Here is a 24909-nt window from a genome sequence, read left to right as displayed (position 1 = left end):
TTTGTAAAGGTGGGAGGGAGGGAAAGAGAAGTAAGGAAACAAGCATTGATTAAGCAACTCTTTTACAGATACTTTGCTGAATGCTTTACTATATGCTTTTATCTGATTCTCCAAACAACCCAGAGTAAATGCTATTATTATTATTATTATTATTATTCCCATTTTTACAGGTGAGGAAACTGGGGTGGAGGTAAAGTGATGTATCCAGGATCATAGTGTTAAATGTCTAAGGCTGGATTAGAATACAAGTTTTCCTGATTCTAGACCAGTGTTCTAAACCACTGCAAAAGAGTCAGTCTCAGAGTAAGAAGTCCTGGGTTCTGACATTTACTATGCGATCCTGAGCAAATCTCTCTCAGGGACTCAGAAAAATCTTTTTAAGTCTCTAGAAATGTTGAAGTAGGCACTGATCTGTATTAGAAGTAGTTTCCTCATTGGGAGTTTTTATATCAATGAAATAATAGGTATAATCCATTTAAAAGTAATACTATTAAGCTCGAATTCATCTACATACAAATAAATATAAAATCTTAAGATCTGAATACAAGGCTTAAACAAATGACAAGAAATTGCAAGAGAAGAAATGAAGAACTGTAATCCCTACTCTATTTAAATACTCTAAGACCCTGGGTGTCTGATTTGTTCAACTTTGTTTTCATCACTATAGGGAGAAAAGATCAAGAAAGAGTCACAAAGTAACAAGGCATAAAGATCTAATAAACTCCTCAGAATTTTATCCAAGTCAAGCTCACTGGAAGTTTCTCTTAATTTTTTTTTTCGCATTTTCCTGTTTTCTACCATCTCTGCAATTTTCAAGGGACCCTCAAAGAATACTGCATTCAAACAACAAGGGCCTTTTCTGCAAAGTAATGATTCATTCTAAATATGATACAAATACACATCTGCAAGAATATGAGCTGTCATTTCTGTAAGCAGGCAAAGGATTCTTCTGAGTCAGGTGAGAAAATCATTTAGACAAATATGTAGTTTCTTAGATCATTCATACTGTAATCATGTTTGTTCTAGTCATGTCTGTTCTGAAGTGTGTAACAGAGAAGAAGAAAACAAAATGAGAACTGAATAGTATGTTTCTTTTCATCATCTGTTGGAAGCAGTGGGCATATTTTTTTCTTGGTTTTTTTTATCCTAACATATCTAACAAGCAATTTTTGGTTATTCTTAAGGATAACAAATTAGATGATATCTAATTCTGGGCTTTTGTCTTCATCTTTTCAGACTTTGGGGAAATAATGTATGCTCTTACTCCCAAACTATCTAGAATTGAATTACTTTTTCTATGTAAATTAGAATGTAAGCTCTATGTGAAATTATTTCATTCTTTGCACCTGTATCTCTAGAATCTAATGAAGCAGGCATGTGGAAGGCACTTAATAACAACTTGACTGCCTTTCCTGTAACCTGATACAACCCTGGGCTTTTAATATAGCTTCCAGTACATGATATCAGTCACTTTTTTAAAAGCACACTTTTTAAAGTTGTATTTTTTACTGGATTTGTTGCTTTATTTTTTTGTCCGTATTGTCTTTCATAACTTGAGTAATAATAAAATTATGACTCAACGTGTATAACCAATATCAAATTGCTTGCTTTCTTAATGGGAGGGGGGCAACTTAGGAAAAGAATTTGTGAATCAAAATTTTTTTTAAAAAGCAAAGTTAAAAATTGTAATTGAAAATTATACTTGTTAAATTACAATTGCTAAAAATTATAATTGAAAAAATAAAATATTTAAACCTTAAAGAGTTATTATAAATGGTAGAAATTGTTAATTATTGAGTATGCCCTCAATTTGAGCATGACTCATAAAAATTTTGTATAGAGGTTGGTAGTCAAGAGATCTTCTCTTGATTACTTTCTTAAGGTACTAATACAGCATGAGATTCCCCTCCCAGTATTTTGATATTTATACTCCTTCAAAAATACCTTTTATCTGATTTTGCTTTGATGGCTATATTGCCAAAATTCCTCAAAACTGGTTTCACTATCCATGGCTTCTCTTTTCCTTATGAGACAAAACTGCTCATAATCATCATCCTTTATAAGATTAAACAAATAAGTTTCTATTCTATCCCATTATTGCCTTTAGAAGCCAATTCTCTCCATCTGGTAAATAAGTGAGGCATTTCTTGAATAAGGTACCTTCTGGATTTTTAGTCTACTTGCTCTAACAATTAATTTACACTAGTTAAACTTCTAAATGAAATTATTTTATAGTTGGTATTGTCATTTCTGTTGTACATTTCTCCTTTTTATTTTCAATTACTTGTTTAAATAATTCAAAATTAAATCATTGCTTGTGGTATCTTTTTCATTATTCTTTCTTGTTCTTTTATTTTGATTTTAGCTGCTGATTTAAAAATAATGCCTTATATCATTAACAAGTCATTCCTGATCATTAAAATATAATCTATTTTTATAGTATTATGCCATATCCAGTGTCTTCTACCAATTATTTTTTTCAATGAAAGTATCTATAACTTGTAGGGGGAAGTTTTTGTTTAAACTAATTTCTTCCAGAACCATATTTTCCCATACATTTTCCCACATTCTCACATTTTCCCAGAGTATGTTGATTTGATTTAAAGCATCTTACTTAACTTCTCCTTCACCACCCTGAGTACTACTTCATTCATTCTTCTTGGTTAACTGGTGAAGGCAGGGGAGTCTTTGATCCCCATTACCAGTTCCAACTTCTTTCTTGGCCTTTGAGACTGCCAATTCATCCCTACCACAATTAAAAGCCTGGTAGGTATTATCTATAGACAATCCCTTAATTTTTTCTCAGGCCATCTTCCCTACCACTGACCCTTCTCCTCTTTTCCCCATCTTGACTCCCACATAAACCAATTTATGTCTGCAGCAACTTCTCTTGAATCCTTAACCCCACCTTTTCATTTTGATGATTACACCCAGTCAAGTCTTGGATCACTCCCTCCATATACTTCCAAACAAACATGGTCAAAATCACATAACCATTATGCTATTAGGTAATCCAATTACATCTCCCCTATCAACTCACTATCCTACTTTCTCCTCATTGCCTCTTTCAAACCTTTTCATCCCTCCTCAAACTTCTCATGGATCTCCTTCCCTTCACTCTCAGAGAAGAACCTCACCTCATAAATAACAAAAAAGACATCACTCACCGTGAACTCACTCTTCTCCCCTCTTCCTGGCTTCCCTTTATTCAGATACCCTCTGCCATTAGTTCCTCTATCCATCTTTCATGAAGTGGCCTTACACTTTACCAAGACTAACTCCACTAGCCAACTGCTAGTATTTCCCCTAGCAACAATGTTTATTGCATATGTACATATATGTACGTATTTCCTCCTCTAATATAAAATCTAAGTTCCGTGACTATAAGACTTCCCACTTTGTACTTATACCCCAAATACCTAGCAGAGGGTATGAATAAGTATTTAATAAATTCTTACTGAACTGACTGATAAGGGGGTCATTTCCAACTCTATACCACTTTATAATCCTATGCCATATTGTGATACTTGACAATTAGCTTATCTAAAATTATTTTCCAAGCTACATTTAAATTTATGTGATAGCTTACCCACACCTATCTTCCATAATAGATTTACCTAAGCATTCTTCTACCACTTCCACTTTCAGTTTAAGGTTTTTTGATAAGTAAATTTCTTAGTAAACATCCTTCACAGGGCAGCTAGTTGTCGCAGTGGATACAGCACTGGCCCTGGAGTCAGGAGTACCTGAGTTCAAATCCGACCTCAGACACTTAATAATTTACTCAGCTGTGTGGCCTTGGGCAAGTCACTTAACCCCACTGCCTTGCAAAACTATAAAAACAAAATAAAACATCCTTCACAATTCCTATGAAATGCATTCTGCTCTCAAGACATCATTCTGGTATCTTTTACTAGGATTCTAATCCCATTTTCAATTATTCCTTTTGTCTCATCTCCATTTTTAATATCCTCCTTTCTTTCTCAAAGTTCCAAGCTTTCCTGGAAAGAAGTAGTAAAAACAAAAGAAAACAAACAAAAAAACCCTTACAATCTGTATTTCCAAAGTTCTTCATTTTCTAACCTTGGACTCCGATCTCATTATAATTACTTTCTAGGTTTTTTGGTTTTGTTTTGTCCCTGGAAGTTCAGTTTAATTTATCATTAATTTATTTTTAAAAGGACAGTGGTTGTAGGCTCTCTGTTTTAACTAGGAAGCAAGCTGAAGGAAAATAACATACAACTTGATTGGCCATGTAAGATTTACAAAAGGATGCTTCTGCATTGCTTGACAATTTTTATCAGTATTCTTGCATCTACACACAACTGTAGTCTTCCTACTGTTCTGTGATACAAGCAACCTGGCTTCTTAGAAAACTGATTCACTCTCCTTGTGAAGAATCTCATTCCTTTTCAATCTAGAAATTCTTTTCATTCTTTGAGATACAGCTAATGGTACAGTGAAATCCCAGTTCATCCACTTACTTCTCAGTTTCAGTTTCCCTAACTGGAAAATTAGAGGACTATATTCTATGATCACTTCTAGCTCTATATCCATGATCTTCTGTCTTAATATTTTTTCAATACTCATGACAATGGTTAAAATTCCTTTTGTTTTCCTCAGAATTTTTTTTCTTCCTCCCTTCTTTTTGCTTCTATTCCTCCAGAATGTCCTTCACTTCTGCATATCTCTAATTCCAATCTTTTGTTTCTTTGGTGAGATTTACCCAAGATGGATTCAAGTTTTTCTGTTATTAATTATTCATGCTATGTAGATCATAAATTCTGTTTTCACAAATTTTATTTCTCTTAAAACATTCAGGAAAATCCTTCTGCAATCCCTTGCTCTTTTAGGAATTCAGTGTCCTCTACCTTATCATGTGTTGATTCATTTCATCTTTCTTTGTCTTGTAATATTTATTTGCCAGCATCCAGACCCATTTAGAAGATCTAGTGACCGTCCGTCCTTTTGTTAATATATTTCCTGTTGGTCTGCCTATGCTTAAGATATTTAAGTGAGCTTTCTATTTTCTGAGATTTCTGGTAATTTCAGTCTTTTTCCTTATATTCACCTCTAAGTACAATTGCCTTTTAATAGCAGTTTCCTGAAGTTTGCCCTCAAAGTTGTCTGTCTCCTCTCATGTTGGGAGGCCTTGGTCTCTGTTCCAATTTAGGGATCTGGGGAGGGGGATGAAACAGGGAGCAGAACAGGGAAGGAGATTCTGAACAGTCCCATTTCCTTACTTCAGGCTGGTGGATCCACATACAACTCGGATTCTACCCCAATTCCATCCTCAATTCTTTTAAGTATTGAGTATCCCAAGACTGAGACTGAGTACTACTGAAGCACAAAGGATTTGCCACAATGCTAGTCCTGCCTTCTGAATAGATGGGAAGAGGTGTACAGAAAGGAAGAGGCAAAGACGAATTGAGTCTGTAAGGCCAAAGTGAGGTAGCTAGTGGGAGAGTGTAGAGTGCAATAGGGATGTCTACTCTACTGTTCCTTCATTATGAATTGTGGTATCTTAGGCCAGTAGTGTCAAATTCAAATAGATTCCTGCTGGCCAAATACTAAATTAAAAAAAAATTAAAATTATCTAAACTGTACTAGGTTTTTATTTACTTTGTTAAGTATTTCTCAATGACATTTTATTATAGTTTAGAGTTTGTGATATGAGTTTGACATATCTGTCTGAAACAAAAGGAATTTTGAAATTGTGCTATCTCTTTTGTGTAATTCTTATTCTGGAGAGGTATGAAAAGTGGAGATGAGAGAAAATGTCTAGTCCTACTCATTTTGTTGGTCATGTGCTTAGAAAGTTTTCATACCGTTTTTTTCAATTTCTAATAAACACCACTTAAATCATTTCAGTTCATCCTCAAGCAAAATCACTTTGCACAAATATCCATGGAAGTTGTCTTCATCAGGAAGACAAACCAAAAGCCCCTAGGTCAATGAAATCATTTTCCCAATAATTATAGTCTTTTGTGGTCCCCCTTGAAAGCTTCAATGCTAAATGATATAGCAAGCTACTTTTTTGCTATGATACTTAGTTCTTACTTAATTCACTTCCAACTTAAGAAAAGTTTCTACATATATATTTATGAAATTTAAGGATTATGGATGGTGTCTGTTTAGTATAAACCTGCATTACATTAAAATCAATTTTATTACTATATAACTAAAATTTATTTGCTTTCTTCTGTTTTCTAGCAGCATGAACAGCTTTTCAAAGTGTATCCTAATACTTAAACTTCTATACTTAATTACACACACACACACACACACACACACACACACACACACACCCATAAAAAAAAACGCTTTCTGACAAGTCCCTCCATTTCTACAAAAATAAATGTTTGCTATTTGGTATTTTCTAACATAAATTAAAAATAGTAAATTTTATAATAAGATCTAAGCTACTGTTTTTTTTATTTTTATTTCTTTAAGGCAATGAGATTAAGTGACTTGCCCAAGGCCACACAGCTAGGTAATTATTAAGTGTCTGAGGCTGGGTTTGAACACAGGTCCTCCTGACTCCAAAACTGGTGCTCTATCTACTGTGACATGTAGTTGCCCCTAAGCTACTGTTTAAAAAAAAAATAGGGGCAGTTAGGTGGCATAGTGGAGTAAAAGAATATGAATTCAATTTAGGTCTCAAACACTTACACTTGATACTTATTAGTAGTCTAACCCTGGGTAAGTCACTTAAATCCCAACTACCTATCACTACTCCCTTCTCTTCCCCACCCCGTCCAAATAAAAGAACATATAGTTTTAAAATGTTTTAGTATTTGTCTGTATAGAGAGGACCAAACTAGATAATTCTTTGAAATTTATTCCAAAACCATTAATTTATCTGAGAGATGAAAGTTTTTTAATGGCACCTATCAAAAATTACATTGTTTTGTTTAAAAATTGGTTACTACATATATTTGTACCATAAAATATATCTATCCTATAATCATCAAAGTTATTAAAAAAAACTTTTCATTGGGGATTTTAAAAAATTTTTTCTTTTATTTAAGGTAATAGGGTTAAGTGACTTGCCCAAGGTCACACAAGCTAGGCAATTATGAAGTGTTTGAGGCTGGACTTGAACTCAGGTCCTCTTGACTCCAGGGTCATTACTCTATCCACTGCACTACCTAGCTGTCCCCTAGGGATTTTTTTCCTAGTTAAATATTAATTACTTAAAATATGTATTTCCATTAATTTTTTAAAAAATAACCTTGAACATAAAAAATTCAAAAACTTATACTTTAAAGGCATATTCAAGTCAAATGTATAGCCTAAGTAGGTCTGAGTTTTTAGAGTAATATAATCATTAAGTTCATTTCATTTGTATTTGCAAAGTAAAAGTTTCCACAATTAAGCTTATAATAGTTAAAATATCTCTGTCAAATCTATCAGTCAGCAAGATATTAAGAACTTACAAAATTCCAGATTCTTTGGAAAGTGCTGAAGATACAAAGAAAGGCAAAGACACCATCCCTGGTCTCAAGGAATTCACATTCTAATGAGGAAGACAACAACTATGCACAAACAACAGATATAAAATAATCTCAGTTGTGAAGGCAAGAGACAGGATATGGAGTAGCACATTCAAGGAATGCAAGTAGAGCAGTGAAGCTGGATTGTACAGGAATTTAGATTGGATTGCAGACTGTAGGGAAAATAGGATGCAAGAAGGTTGATGAAGAAGGAAAAGGCAAGGATGTGAAGAGCTTCATATACCAGAGGATTTGGTATCTGATCCTGGGGTTAATTTAAAAAAAAAAATCCACTGCATGGGGGATGGGGGGTGACAAGAAAGAGGAGATATGTTCAGTTCTATACTTTAGAGAAATCATGTTGACAACCAAATGGTGTCCATATGGATTGAGAGAGGAGAGACATAAGGCAGGCAGAGCAATTAGAAGACTACTGTGATAGTTTCAAGCAAGAGCTGAGGAAAGCCTAAACTAGGATTGTGATGCTGAGTGGAGAAAAGGGAGCGCGCGCGCGCGTGTGTGTGTTTGTGTGTGTATTAAATTATAAGTGTTGATTTGAGGATGATAACAAGTTTATAAACTTGGGCAACTGGGAAGATGCCCTCAATAGTAATAGGAAAGTTGCAAAGAGGAAGTGCTTGGAGGAAAAGATAAGAAGTTATGTTTTGAATATGTTGACTGAGAAACCTAAAGAATGTTCAGTTTGGAAATACTACCTCACACCTCTCGGACTGGCCAATATGACCAGAAAGGCCAATAATCAATGTTGGAAGGGATGTGGGAAATCTGGAACACTAATGCATTGTTGGTGGAGCTGTGAACTCATCCAACCTTTCTGGAGAGAAATTTGGAATTAAGCCCAAAGGGTAACAAAAATGTGCATACCCTTTGATCCAGCAATACCACTACTGGGTCTATACCCTGAAGAGAAAAATATTAATAGCAGCCCTGTTTGTGGTGGCAAAGAACTGGAAATTAATGAATGTACTTCAATTGTGGAATGGCTTAACAAACTGTGGTATAATGTATATCATGAAATACTATTGTTCTATTAGAAACCAGGAGGGATGGGAATTCAGGGAAACCTAGAAGATTTGCATGAAAACTGATGCTGAGTGAGATGAGCAGAAAAACACTGTATACCCTAACAGCAGCATGGGGGTGATGATCAACCTTGACGGACTTGCTCATTCCATCAGTCCAACAATGAGGGAAAATTTGGGGTTATCTACAATGGAGAATACCATCTGTACCCAGAGAAAGAATTGTGGAGTTTGAACAAAGACTATTACCTTCAAATTAGAAAAAAAAAATCATTATTATGTAATTTTGCTCTCTTTATACTTTATTTTTCTTCCTTAAGGATGATTTCTCTCTCATCACATTCAACTGAGATCAATGTGTAAAGACTAACAGAATGCCTTGGGGGGGGAGAGCAAAAATGGGGGAAAAATTGTAAAACTCAAAATAAAATCTTTCTAAAAAAGTAATATTCAGCTTGACATGTTCATGTAGCAGTTGATGGTATAAACAAGTTCAAAAGAGAGACTATAGCTAGACATAACTAGTTTTCGGGTTTTGGGTTTTGTTTTTTTTTTTTTTTTGGTTTTTGCAAGGCAATGGGGTTAAGTGATTTGCTCAAAGTCACACAGCTAGGTAATTATTAAGTGTCTGAGGTCAGATTTAAACTCAGGTCCTCTTGAGTCTGGGGCCAGTGCTCTATCTACTGTGCTATCTAGCTTCCCCCTATAGCGAGACATATTGATCTCTACACAGAGATGATAATTAAATCCATGGGAGTAGAAGTTTACATTATCATCAAACAAGCTAATATATAGAAAATATGAAGTCCTGAGATAGACCTCTAAAAGTATCCACAGTTAGTAGAGATAACACCTAGCAAAAGAAACTGAGAAAGAACAGTCAAACAGATGAAATCAAGAAGGAGTATTACAGAGAAAATGGAGATGACATTATCCCAGAGAAGAATGTTGTCTAGTTTCAACTGCTGAAGAGGATCAAGGTCAATGAACTACTGAGAAAAGGCTCCTGGATTTTGCATGTAAGATATCATTAACTTTAAATCAGGCAATTTTAATCGAATGATGATATCTAAAGATAGTTGGCAAAAGATTAAGAAGATAATAAGAAAAGAGCAAGATGAGAGAAAAAAAGAAGAGGAGAGAAGGAGGAGGCATCTAGTTCATATGACTTCCTCAAAGAATATTACTGAGGAGGGAAAGAAATACTGGAAATATGCATGGAATAATCCAATATTATTTTCTCAACATTAGTTTTATCTTATCCAAATTGTTGATATTAAGTGAAACATAGTAGAAGGAATGCTGGCTACACACCTAGGATAGACCCAGTTTAGAATCCAGCTTCGGATACTTGCTGCTAACCTAAAAAGAGGCAACCACTTAATTTTTCTGATCCTCAATTTTTTCCATCTGTAAAATAGGGATAATAGGTTATATAACCTATTCTCATTATGGAAATTCCCTGAGAAAATTTCACTAGGCAGAGTCAAACTAGTGTCAAACAGAACAGAGCTCAAGGAAGATAAGGCTTTTGAACTTGCATGGGAATTTATTAATAGCTTTTATATAAACATTAGTCTTTATTAATTTTGTTATTATAACTTACAGTATCAGCAATATTTCTCTTATTTTTGTATCAACATAAATGGCTTTTTTTATAAAACCAATAGCATTACAGCAAGAAAGGAAATTCTAGAATTGTTCCAAAGGAAATTAAGTCAAAAAATATTAGAGAAATCATATTAACTAATAAATTGCATAGTAATAACAAAATTAAAACATAAGAAAACTGATTTAGTATAACAACTTATACTTTAAAATTTTTTGTGACTTCATTTGCTTTTATATAACAAATTATTCTCGTCGCTGTAGCACTACATTTTAGTGCTATAAAATACAAATAAAGATGAAGTATAAAACTGTGCAACAATGACACTTTGGATAAAAAACTAACTCTTTCAAAGTTGAAAAGGGACCTTATTCTAATTGGCTTAATTCTCTCCTTTTACAGATTCAGAAAGACTCAGAAAGGCAAGATACAACAAACCTAAGCGATATGATTAGCAGTACAGCTAAGTTTAGAGCCATTATTTCTTATCCTATACATAATACTGCAATGAACTTAAACTATATTTATTTAAGTCTCAGCCAAGGATAAGAATTATCAACAAAGCAATCAAACTGTCAACATTGTAAAAAACATAATCAAATAATAAGCAAACATAGCACTCTTCCTAATTTAAGATGGAACTTTAAAATAAAAGTTATTAGGGGAAAGCCTCAGTACCACACTAAACCACACTAAAATGCTATTAAAAATAAATACCCAGAGGCAGCTAGGTGGCACAGTGGATAGAGCACTGGCCCTGGGGTCAGGAGTACCTGAGTTCAAATCCGGCCTCAGACATTTAATAATTACCTAGCTGTGTGTCCTTGGGCAAGCTACTTAACCCCATTGCCTTGCAAAAAATAAAATAAATACCCCAAAAAGTAACTTCGGTTACTTTTTGTCAATATACATTTCCAAACAGCAAATATTTTGGCAGAATGAAATTTATTTAGGTAACCCTCTACTATTGTACAACTCTATTAATTTTAATTCTACCAACAAATACTCATTCATACATACATTACAAAATTGCTATTCACAATGACCCAAAAGAATAGCAAGTATTTGTGCTACATCAATTACCAAAGAAAGAGTAAATTATATTCAAAAACAGTTGTAGCAATAGATACATTTTATCACATTCTGAGCCTCTATTATGTATGGCCAGATAACAGAAAGTTTATTATATTTTTATTTTGAAAATTATAAAAGATGTAATATATCTATTTCTTTAATATTATACTCAAACCAGAAGCATGTCTATCTACCCTGAGGTAGTTTCTGAAGTGGTGTTTCTGAAGATGATTATATCTACAAATAAATGTAGCCAGTAAAGAATAATCTCAAAATAAAAATGTGACTGTAATAATAAATAATTACCTATAAACAAGGTCAGTGAAATACCAACAAAATGCAATTGAAATTTGTAGACTTGAAGTAACCATTTTTTCATGATTTTTTTTTTGCTCTCCTTAAATTACAACTAAATAAGAACTGGAAAAATAAAATTCTGAATGATTAGCATCATTATACCAAAATTTATTAGCAAATTATACAAAAAAAAAGTGCATCCAAAATTTATACAAAGAAAACTGGGATAAAGTATAAGATAGTATTACAACGAAGTGGTTTTTGCCAAGCATGTTTAACTACTATATCAATAATTTTATGCCCCATAATTCCACTATTGGTTTCGTGGGAAAATTGTCTGCCAACAAAAAAATGTATTATATGAGAATCTGCCAAAATTTTTTCTATATTGAATCATGTTTTAAAATATTCAAGTGGCCATTCTACCTAAAACCTAAAAGGTAAATATTATCACTTTTATATTCACATTAATCCTGTATATAATTATTTTATATACATTTGATATACTATGAATCATAATAATTTATAAGAAACACTTACTGGGTAATTTTTTTGGAGGGATGGAAGGATGGGTTCAGGTAGGGCTATAAAAAAAAAAATTTAAAGCTTCCGTGATTCACATAATACATAAAAAAAAGCAATAGTTTTGTCATCTACACCAAAGGTGTGAGACTGATAAATGTATTATAATTGTATATGCTAAAAATTTACCAGTTTTCATATATTTTGTGAAATTAACTTGGGTCTTTAAATTTCAATTTTAAAGTTAATTGTGATGGCAACTGAACATTTATTTATTAACAGATTATTTCTTATTCAAAGAATAAACAATTCCATAAGTAAAGGCTACTTACTTGTTTTAGAACATCAACTCATTAGAACAGGTCCTATTTTTTCTAAAACTTTGAAGGGACAAATGATATTTGGCCAGCGTCAGGCATAAGAAAAATTAAAAGTGTAATACGTTATAGATTCCGTATGAATTTCTAAAATGAAATATATGCACCAATCTGCCACCAAAAGTAATTTTGAACATACACAACCCAATGTTCCTATTCTATAAAAGCCTTATACAGAGATGAATGACTATGGCCCTTATTATTTAATTGGTGCTACAAAGTAAAATCAAAGTTAGCACAGAGAAAGCTGTGCTAAGAGTATAACTTGTATAATGAAAAATCATCTTAATAATTAACTTCTAATATAGAATTTTAAAGGCAATGTTGGAGGAAGGAGGTCAGAAAAAGACATTTGCCAAAAGTGAAATTAGAAAATAAACAGAATTTCCTTTCAAGTCATCATTGCCTTTATATAGTACCCCTACATTTTGAAAGTCATTCTTTAGCAACTTTACCCAACTTCATCCTTATCAGAAACACTAAAACTAATGTCCCAATATTGTGAAAGGTTGGCACCCAAAATCTCCAAGGAAAAATGACTGAAAAATCAATAGCCAAACACTCCAAATAAGGGTTTTTGAATTTCCAGGATTTACTTGAGATCAGTATACTTAATATAGTACCTTCAAGGTACACTTGAGATGCATTAAGTTATAGGAAATTCCAATTCTATAGTTCTATATCAACATAATAACAAATAAGCATAATATTACTTTGTAAATGTTGCTGACCCACTGTTTTAATCTGGCTTTTGGCAATATTTCTCTTAAAAAACAACTTCCTAGAAAACATTAATTTGCCTGTAATGGAATAATACATCCATATCTCTAATGTATTGCAAAAGATATTTGACTTTACTTTGTGGTTCTGTGATAATATGGAAACAAGAAAAGTCCCTTATCATTTTAATGGGGTAAATTTAGCAAGTAAAGACGATATATGTTTTCAGAATACATGACAGAAAAACTGGCAGAAAAAATTATTATTTACCAGTCATGTCTGCTAATTTCTAATTTCCTTAGCATAACAAAAATAAAGGCCTATTTGTATTTTGTTTATTTGTTGTTTTTTTGGGGGGGGGAGGCATGCAAAATGCTCAAGAATCTAGAAAGCCCTACAAAATAAACTCAAGCCCCATTCACTTCAGTTCTAAAAGTCTGGAGACTTATCAAAAAACAAAAATAAAGACCACACCTAAAAACTCTAGTTATACTACTGAAAAAATAATGCAACTGAAGAAATCTGACTGGAAAATAACTCATTTATATACATATACATATATATATGAATTCCTTTTCTATACTGCTGTCTTTAAATTACATTGACAATAAATTAACTAAAAAGAAAAAATTTAAATAATTAGATTTAAAGTTATAGGCTTCTTCCAAGGACAAATCAAGAATTATACAGATGGGATCAAAAAATTAAGAATGGAACTGATTACCTAGTAATCAAAAACCCATAAGGAATATATTTGTAAAGTTAAGTCCTATAAAAATTATCCCAAAACATCCCAAAAAAATCCCCCCAAAAAAGTTCTAAAACATCCCAAAATATCCCCTCCTTCTATCATTCCATCTGACATGATGTTACGATACATCTCTTCTACTTCCTTGGGTCATTTCATTATATAAAAAATTTCTTTGCTATGACATAAACTGCCCATCACCTTCTTTGAGGTTTCTAACAATAAGTTAAAATCCAAAAATTTTTATTTGTATTATCTCATTTATTTTCAGAACCTAACAGCTAACAGAATACACACGCATACACACATGCTCGCACACCACACAAAACCTCCATTTTAATTTGTTCAAGTTCACAAAATTAATGTCACTATAGGAACAAAAACTCTAGCCTCCTGACTCCAAGTCATCTATTCTGCTCATGACAGTGTTCTAATACCAAACTATTTTTCTATCAATGAGATATAATACATTTTAGAAACATAAGTTTCTCACAACTATTCACCGCCTCTTGGAAATAAAGTCAGCATTTTTTAAGGTACATTAAGTCTTTCTGGTTAGGGTACTATTTAGTAAATTACTACAGAATCATAATGGGAGTATGCATTTAGTCCAATGCAGTAGTAATTTCACTCTGGTAAATAATCTGAAAGAACTAAATATTTCCAAAAATGCCTAAATTATTTCCAAGTTAAGTACACACATACTAAGGAGAATCTAGCTGTGACATCTGCTGTCACTTCATAACTTCACATTTGCAGATACAACCTTCATAAGTTTCCTCTTAAAAATGCTGAACCTGCAAGTTTTCAGTGTAATGATGGGTCAGAAATGCAAAGGAGTGCATTTTTCCAAGATTCAGGTAGAGCTCTGTAAAGTCTCCACAGATTAATGCCTATGAATTTTCCAAACTACTTAAAATTATAACTTGCTAATTAATAAACTGAAGAATTATTAAACACCGCTATTTTTAAAATAACTTTCTTAGAATACCATTTAAAGAAAGAGATGCTTAAGCTACATTTTGGTATCATCTTAACTTTCCCTTAAACAATTAAATCCAAATCTTCAATTATGAATCAAAACATCTCAGTTTTTCCTGATGCTGTGGTTCACATTCTAAGGGGCTGGTGGGGCCAGCTATTTTAAGTCATAGACTTCCAAATATCATGTCAAACTATTTAAAATGGTCACAGAAAACACTCAATTTAACTTTCTCTGTATTAGAAGTTGCTACTTTCTTCTTTTACATATAGTAAAAGAAAAACCATTGTAAGTTTGAACCAAGGAATCTTACTAAGATTATCTAGATCAAATTCCTCATTTCACAGACAAGGAAACTGAATCACAAAGCAATTAATCAATTTAAAGGGTTTTACTGATCCCCTTTAATGATGGTGGCATGTCTCTACTGATTATCTCCAAGTTATTATCCTATCTATATCTTGTTTATCCAATGTTTTTTTCATGTTGTCTCTCTCATTAGACAAGGAGTTCCTGGTGAGCGGGGATTACTGATTACCTTTCTTTGTATCCCGAGCTTAGATTGGTGACTGGCATAGAGTAGATACTTGATAATTCTTCACTGACAGACAAGCTAGCTGATGACAAAACTGGAACTATAATCTATTTTGTGATTTCCAAGTCAAAGTCTGGTCTATTATCTACTACAACTTTCAGTGGTACTTTTTCTATTATACAATAATCAATACTGTTAGCCCCCCCCAAGCAGAAAAAGTAACTCTTAATTTTTTTTTGTCTCTAACTCCAACTGACATTGGTTTAATTTGCACAAAAAAAAAAAATAGAAGTTACACATTAGCTCCAAAGAAAGGATTTTCTGATTTTGTTAAATTTTTTTGTTGTGGTTAGTTCCAAGGGTTCAAAGAATTGGGGAGAAGGGATGACTGTGATATAACAACAGAATTCTGAAAGCACAGAATATGGGAACAAAGGTCCACTTTCAGAGAATAGAACAACTCCAACCTCATACATTTATTAACTAAGTAACCTGAGGCAAGTCATGAATGTTTTTCAGTTTTTTCATTGATAAAATGTGGACAAGGGGCAGCTAGGTGACGTAGTGGATAAAGCACTGGCCTTGGAGTCAGGAGTACCTGGGTTCAAATCTGATCTCAGATACTTAATAATAATAATGACCTAGCTGTGTGGCCTTGGGCAAGCAACTTAACCCCATTTGCCTTACAAAAACCTAAAAAAACAAAAAACAAAACAAAAAAAAAAAGGGGGACAATAATAGTAACTAATCTCCTAGGGTGGCTGAAAGGATAAAATGAGTTATATAGTATTTGCAAACTTTAAAACATTATGTTAACTCTAGCTATTATTTTTTAATATTGACATCATTTGGGGGGCTGTTGTATGAGGCAGCTACAGTGTATAAAGAACCGACTTCAAGGTCAGAAAGAATAGGATTTAAAACTCTTGTGACTACTGGACAAGTCAACTTCAACTTCCAGGTCAATGGTATCATGATCAAAACAGAAATGAAATCTTGAATGCTGAATATTATCTTAGAGAACCACAAGGTAACCTTATCTATGTTGTATTATATTTTTATTTTTTCCAACTATATTTTAAACTGATTCTGGCTCCCTGGGAAGTGAAGAGAACACTACCTTTGATACCTCTGCTCTAGATAACTAAGCCTGAGTTTGTAGTGGAACCCTGGACCTGTGATCTCCATCTTTAGAGGCAGTTTTCTCATCTTGGAGGTTTCCTATACCAATGAAATCTACAAATCCAGTCCTCCTACCATGTTACACCGGCTGCTGTTTCTTCTAGTTTCAAAATTATCAGAAGCAGTGCTACCCTTGAGGGAGAGGTGATCAATAGTTTCACTGAATACAATCTTTAACTTAAACTGAAGCAGAAGGATTTGGAGGGAGGGAAGAGAAAGCTGAAGGAAAAAAGCTTCTACAAAATGTCTCCTTGAATTGTTCAAGCAAATCTTAATTTTTAAATCTATTTAAAAAAAATTCCAAAAAAAACCATTACAAAGTTTCAATATGTGTCTTTGGCAGACTGAACCAATGGAAAAAATATGCATTGCCATAAAAGTAAAAATATTACCAAGTTATTCTGTCATATAAAATTGGCTTCATTTTATTTACCTATGACAGACAAAAGTTTATGGTTCAAATAGTCTTTGGGGGAAATATGTCAACAAGACAATACATTTCTAGATTTTATTAGAACTGAAAAACACACATGCATAAAATATGCCTGCCCAACTCAAAAGAATTTTCACTTAAGTCCATCAACATCATCTGATAACTGACAAGTATAGATTCAAATTCAAAGAATCAAATATTTAGGGTTCAAAAGGGTCTGAGAAAATTACTCAGTCAACAAACACTTACATTTTAGAGATGAGGAAAATGAAGTCAGATGTTCCGTCTAAAGTCATAAAGGTAATGAAAGAGAATTTGAACCATATCTTCTAACTACAGATTCTTTCCACAGAATCAAACTGCCTAATGTTGGGAATTATTTTGGGGATGGTCTTAAACTAACACTGTTTCAGATAAAAAATACATTTCGTATCTCCCTATCATACAATGATGTCCAAAAACTTTTGAGACACTGCATAAGCACACAAAGTTGTCAAACAGCTGTAAACTTTACCACAATTCTTTCTGCTACATTGCTAAAAATTAAAAAATCATTATTACTGCAATGGACTTAAGGTTCCATTTCTATCTGGTAGAAACAAACAAAAAACCTTTCTCTAGTTCACAATCATAAATGCAAGTAATTATATTTAATATGAAGTTACTTTTCAAAAATCCAAGTGTTCAGAATCATTGCTAAAAGATATACTTTTAAGACTTTCAAAATGCCCTAGCTTTTGTTGTATGTCTTAAAATTCCAAAACATAATTGACATATAACCAAGAGTAAGACCATAGTTTAATAAGAGAAAAAAATTATAATTCAATTTTAAAAAGGAAAGCTGAACTGGCTTTTATTTTAAGACTTTCATTGACACAGATGACACCAAACTTCCAAAAATTACCAGAACAGAAATTAATTGGCAGCAAAATATTTTCCAAAATAAATATATTCATATGATTTACTAGACTCCACAGAATTCTAGCTTGCTAAAAGATTACATATAATAAATGAGTAACTGGGGAGTGGTGTAAAAAATATTTCTCACAAATCAATGTGATATTCTCAAAAAGATTTTTTGAAGTAATGAAAATTTGACCAATGGTAATCAAACACAAAATGCTTCTAGGTCAAGTAAAGTGAACAGACCAATTTTTTGTTCAAGAAAATACTTCAGGTTATCAGATTATAGAATTTGGGATCACATAGCTGATTTTATTCGATCTAATTTACTTGCTGAATTTTTATATTAGAAATACATTTCTAAATCTCTTAATTGATTTTAGAACTATAATACTAAAACAGTGATACAAAAATAATATATTCATAATATGTAATCAGAAATTTCTTCTCCTATCTACTAAAGTAAAACCATCAATACTAACAAATATCAAATAGTTTATGGACAATTTATTTAAATCTTATAAATGTTTTGGTACTCAAGACTGAACCAGACCTTTATGTAAAGAATAGTGCCATAAATTATTAGGTGTCTAAAATTTCCCCATTTTTAAACTTTCTCTAAGGTCTAATGACTTTATGTCTATTAAATTTAATGCTTTCTTCTCAGTGTTCATTCTGCCTTTGCCATTGATACTTCTTCCTGCAAATCTATTTTCATTTTGATTTCTAAGACACTTTTCCTGATTTTTTCCTCTCTTTTTAACTATCCTTTCTATATTATGTAGTGCTACCATTTTTTCTTCTCAGTCTTTTAATATATGGAGTTGCCCAAGCTCAATCCTTAACCCACTGCTCTCTTCTATCACTAATCACCACTCTAGGCAATTTCTCTTATCATCAAACCTCTATAGAGGTTATCTCAACAAATTTTTGTGATCTGTCCCTTGCCTACAGAGCATATAAATTTTGTATATCCAATACTCTTATAAAAACCATCCCCACAAAACTCAGAACCTTATTCAAACTTTCCCATCATTGCCTTTGGTGCTTCCTCTGCAACATCACTCAGATTAATTCTTCATTTTTATTTCTATAGTCACCATTATTTTCCAGGTCTTAATCATTTCTTATTTTTTTCCCTTAACATCATTCCAAATAACTTCCTTACCTCAATTCTCTCTCATTACCCAACAATTACTGAACTCCTAACTGGTAAGCAAGATATTGTAGATGGAAATGATGAGGTACACAAACATATTCCTGCCCTCCAGGAACTTGCACTCTAGTATGAAAGATGAGGTAAGACACATAGGTAGAAATTTCAAGTATCTCTAGTCGACCCTAACTACTACTAGTACAACCTATATTTATAATATTTCTTCCTAGAATTTTTCCCTACAATCACTTTCTATAACGGTCTAGATGAACAATTACCAAAGTTAATATCACGGTTCAAAGTCTCATGACTCATGGTCTAGAGACATCTAGTCCAATTTCCTACCTGATGGAAAAAAAATTTAACTAATAAACTCTAACAAGTATTTAGCAAGTTAAATAGAAAAGATTAAAAAATTCAAAGTAAAGCTATCTTAGCCAAAGAAGGTTGAAAGAAAACATAAACATCTGTATATAAGAATACTGAAATGCAGCAGCATTTCCAACAACAAAAAAAGGTCATAGATATAATTTTATTCAGGGAAAAAGCAAAAGCAAAAAAAAACAGTAGCTCATCAGGTCAAATTAACCTAATGAATAAACACAACAATGTACGAAACTTTGTGAATTATTTTTAACTACCCTGCTCTCAAAAGTAAGGTCCACAAAAAATAAGTGAAATATCGTGTCCAAGTAATCAAGCAAAAACTGTTATTCAGTTGACAGTATTTCTAAGATGAGTCTGATTGCTAACTATTTCTAAGGTTGAGCACAACTATATGAAAGAAAAGTTGCCATTCCAATCTGAACATCAGTCAATCCTATTTAAAAAAAGTTTTCAATACAAAACAGAATTTTCATTAGACTTTTAATAGTGTAAAGCACAAACTCATATTTACTTATTACTTTAACCAGAAGCTGTTTCTACTGTAACTGAGTCAAAAGTAATGATTTGTGTTAGAATTGCCCAAAAAACCAAAAAACTTAACACAACTGGACTTTTCATTCTCATCTAACCCAAGAGTCTTACAATAAATAAGCCTGGTGATCTCACAAGCTCATAGAATATTAGCACTCTGCAAGAGACTTTAAAACCAATAAATGAATCAAAAAAACAATAAAGATTTCTAAAGCTATTGTGGGGTAAAATTCCTAAATAGATTCACAGACATATTATCTAGCTCTTGCCCTGCATGAAAAGAACTAAGATGACTGGTGCTTGAGCATATTGTTGAATGGGCCACCTGAGCATGCATTTGCCTCAACCTAATGAATTCACTACAGATACACTGGTAAAATTCTTTCTAATGAAAAAGAGGCTATAAGTGAGAGAAACTGAAAGAATAAAAAACACAGTCAAACTTCTTTATGTTTTCCAGGAAGTTATTTTTAGCAATATATCCAATGTAATATAAGGTGTGTAACCTTAAATAAGACTTTTGGAAAATGTCTCTAATATATGGTAAAGGTCAGTGCAGAGGACATCATAATGAAGTTTAACTGCATTTTAGTTTCAACAAATGAAAAAGAATAACCCATTGTACTTACTCTGTAAATAGTGCAAAACCATCAGTACAAGACTATAGCTGTTTAATGTGCCACGACTGGCATCATTTATCTCATGGTGACTTGCCCACTTCTTGACCACCAGTACTAAGGGACGAACTCGACTCTCAACTGTAAGTAAAATTAAGAATTAAAAACAGTGAAAGAAAAAGATAATGAAATTACTTTGCATGTTTATGTAACTTTTAAGTAGCACTCTGACCACAAATTTCATACCTCACTATGCACTCTAACAACTCTGCCACTACATATTCTAGGACTAATTTTCAAATTGAAGAGCCCTTAAAAAAAAATCAGTCAATTAAAACAGATTTGCTTTAATTAAACTTTTGAAGCAGATTATTTCAGAATAACAAACTAATATGGGAACAGTAAATGATAATACATGATAAAATATGTAAACAAATATAAAAATTGTTTAAATAATATATATAAATGAATATCAGAAAAATTTTTGCTCAAGACCATTTACATTTTAAAGAAAAAAGAAAACTCATAAATAGAAATAAAATGAGAAAACTTACGATATGCATAGGTTCTGAGGAGGAATGTGTTTCTTATTCCTACAATATTGTTTACATTCAAGTCAAACTCCACACAACTAAAGGGAAAAAAAGATGATCAAACAATCAAAATTACAATTTAAAAAATATCAACTCCCTAATGACTGAGTTAATATTTAACATGTAATCTACCATGAAACCAGAGCTCCTAGAGCTGTAATTTTAAGATCAAGGAAAGATTAAAAATAAATAAAAAGTGAATACATCAGTTTTTAAATTTTTAATTCATTATTTCTTCTTTCCCTAACATAGTGATGGGATGGAAATACTTCTTGAGGGCACAGATTGGGCTGTGGGTCTAGCACTTCCAAGCTTTGAAACGTAAGTCAAATCATTTACGGCTCTAAATCTTAGTTCCCTCAACTATAAAATCAAGAAAATAATATCTGCCCTACTTTGCAAAGTTGTTGCAAACAAAGTGCTTTAAAAATCTTAAATCAAAAACAGATGAGTTGCTATTATTAAGTATAAAAAGAATTTATAAAACTTACAGGCAAAACTTAGATAGAAAAAAGCTTAAGAAGATGCTCACATTTTATTGCTTGACTAGAATTGCATTATACTGGTAATCACTTTATTAGACTAAATGATCAAAAAGATAGAAAAGAAACAAATATTGTTAAAAGTATATGAAAAAATGTTTAAGTTAACTAATAAAGAGAGAAAAGTTAAAACAATTCAGGTGTTCATCAGGCTGCCAAAAAGCAAATAATGAAAATCAATGCTGGCAAGGTAGGGAAGAACAGAAGCACTCATTCATTATTGAGGGAAAAAGTAAATTTTTTGATACAAAGTTACAGAAATAATTGTAGCCGGACACCCAATCATTTCATTTTGGGGAATGTAATTTAAAAGTTACAAAAAATTGGGGGCAGCTAGGTGGTGCAGTGGATAGAGCATCATCAGCCCTGGAACAAGGAAGGCCTGAGTTCAAATTCGAGCTCAACACTTTATAATTGCCAAGGTGTATGACCCTGGGCAAGTCACTTAACTACACTGCCTTAAATAAAATTTATTTAAAAGTTACAAAAAATTAAAATTTACAAAAAAAAAGTTAGCTTTTTAGTGATTGTCACAAGATTTTTTCCTAAGTATAAAAATTTGGAAACAGCCTCCTAAAACTACGGTGCATTAATGTAAAGGAATATTATTGAACAATCCAGAGTAACAAGTATGAATAGAGAGAAACTTAAAATGACTTTTTATATTTTATAAAACAATGCAAATAAAACAGAATCGGAATGGAACACACTAATATACCATGTATGAAAAATGAATGAGAATCAATGGACAAAAAATTATAATAAAATCTTCAAAGGAGTGACTAAAAAAACTTATGATATTTTATGTCAAAAGTTTTACAACTTTTTTTATATCATGGACTTCCAAATAATGCTTGTTGCTCCCACTGAAGGAAATGTTAATTTTCTATTGGAAGTTAGTAAGAATAAAGATGTAATTTCTCCCCACACAGGTTCATGGAAAGCCTGAAGTCTAACAAGGCTCCTAGGAATAGGGGGTTTCATGCACACTGGTTTCAGAATCCCTGCTTTATACTTTGAAATACTTCCAATGTAAATATTTCCTAAAGTAAGTTCAGTTACCCATATCCAACGTTAAGTTCTTTAAAAAAAAATTTAGATTATTTTATCAAAAGAATTACAAAGTGAATAGATATGCTGACTTTATATTTTTCATAAATAATTTTAAAAGGAAATAAATGAACTGAGTTATAAATGTAGTTATTATAGAAGTTTTCCTTGTAAAAGTATTTTCTTTAATAGTAAGATTTAGTTTGAATTTAAATATAAATTATTTTAGAATTTTTCAGTAGTAATGTTCCAAATATGTACCTACTGGGACATGTGGGATTTAAAGGGCACAACTAAAAAGATGAATAAAGTATAAAAATATATTACATGTAAATTTTATCCATGTAAACCAATATTAGAGCAAGGATTTGCAAATATAATTCTAAGTAAACTATGTCTGAACTCTGATGTATTCTATATGTTAACTATAAAAATAAATACTTTAAAAACCATGGAAATAAGGAGGCAAATATCATTCAGAGTAAAAATAAAGATTCCTGCCAATATATTATAATGACCAAATGAATAGAATAACAAATTAATTCATCAAGCAAAACAAAATAGCTCATGACTTCTGGGTAGGAAAAGCAGAATCAGACACAAAAGGGAAAATATTTTATTAAAGCAATGGCAACATGCAAACTAAGATGCCAAGAAGCTAATAAGAATGATAAGACCTGCAAACAATGGCAGCATAGCAAAGAGTTGATTCCTACTCCTTATATAAAAGTCAGGTATAAGTCAGGTATACATCTTAAAAGCAGCACTAGGGGTAGCTAGGTGGTGCAATGGATAGAACACTGGTCCTGGAGTCAGAAAGACCCAAGTTCAAATCCAACCTCAGACACTTAATAATTACCTAGCTGTGTGAACTTGAGCAAGTCACTTAACCCTATTGACTTGCACAAAAAAAAAAACAGACAGCTAGGTGGCGCAGTGGATAGAGCACTGGCCCTGAAGTCTGGAGGACTTGAGTTCAAATGTGACCTCCAACACTTAATAATTACCTAGTTGTGTGGACTTGGGTCAATTAACCCCATAGCCTTGCAAAAACCAAAAACAGCAATAAAAGAAAATAAGCAATTACTTTTGTTAGTAAATTAAACCATATACTGGTACCTAAAAATTAAAGCAAAAAAAAAAAACAAAACTAATGTACAAAACCTGGTCTATTAAAACAGCATCAAACACAAAATTGAAACTGGAAACCAAGTAATGACATGAAAATGACTGAAATTATTTAATTAAATGTATTCTTTATCATGATCCAAGATTAAATGACTAAAACCTGTGGTATCCAAACTATAATACATGGAAATGCATAAGGAGTGGGAAAGAAATGAATTAAAGAATGAGTTAAAGCAAATAAAAGTTCTATTTTGAAATAAAAGTCAGTTTTACTTCAAGACAGCTTCTTAGTGTATTTAGTAAAAATTTGGCATAGATAAGAATACTATATTAGAATAGCTTACAGTCTTTGTTTAGTCATATACACTTTCCAGGGGCAACTAGGTGGCACAGTGGATAGAGTACCACCCTGGAGTCACGAGTACCTGAGTTCAAATCTGGATTCACACACTTAAAAATTGCCTAGCTGTGCAACCTTGGCTAAGTCACTTAGCCCCTTTTTCCTTAAGTAAATAAAATTTTAAAACATACAGAAATATACACTTTCCATCAATTTCATCTCATACTTAGAAATAAAGTACAAAAAAAGGTGGCTATATATGCTGCATAAACTAAATCAATTCTATGTCTGCAAAAAACAATATATCATTCCTAGACATACAAGTTATATGCAGGCCAAACAAAAAAAATTCAATCTGGGGTTCCAAAACTTTAAGTAAAAATTATTCATTTTCTTTTGCATTCTTTTTTACATCAGAGCAAATTATATGAATCAGGAAGAGAAAAAAAAATTTTAATCAAGTAATAATTCATATCAAACAGCAAATATAAGCATCAAAATATTAGCCTCAAATCTTTCCAAAATCCTTCCTGCTACCAATTAATGAATTTCCCAATATATTCTAAAATAAAGATGATGCCTTTGGACTGCAATTTTTACTAGTAATAATTAATTCACAATGATCATCTTTTTTTTCAGTCTTA

General features: G+C 32.2%; 1 protein-coding gene across 3 annotated transcripts in view; it reads right to left on the bottom strand.

Moving 5' to 3' along the window:
- The window catches only part of TENT2 (terminal nucleotidyltransferase 2), a 78676-nt gene that overhangs the window by 32768 nt on the left and 20999 nt on the right, over positions 1–24909 (bottom strand). For all 3 annotated transcript variants that reach the window (XR_012472046.1, XM_074204283.1, XM_074204284.1), the window contains exons 9-11: positions 21167–21243; positions 20625–20753; positions 12060–12103 (exon numbers count right to left, since the gene is read on the bottom strand). Coding sequence is in view for 2 of the 3 variants with exons in the window: in XM_074204283.1 (XP_074060384.1) it covers positions 12060–12103; positions 20625–20753; positions 21167–21243 (250 nt within the window). In the remaining variant the exon portion in view is untranslated. The remainder of the gene's footprint in view (positions 1–12059; positions 12104–20624; positions 20754–21166; positions 21244–24909) is intronic.

This window comes from Macrotis lagotis, chromosome X (genome assembly GCF_037893015.1).
Source record: "Macrotis lagotis isolate mMagLag1 chromosome X, bilby.v1.9.chrom.fasta, whole genome shotgun sequence".
Lineage (NCBI taxonomy): Eukaryota > Metazoa > Chordata > Mammalia > Peramelemorphia > Peramelidae > Macrotis > Macrotis lagotis.
The sequence above is the reverse complement of the archived record's forward strand: the minus strand, read 5'-3'. Positions and strand labels throughout refer to the sequence as shown.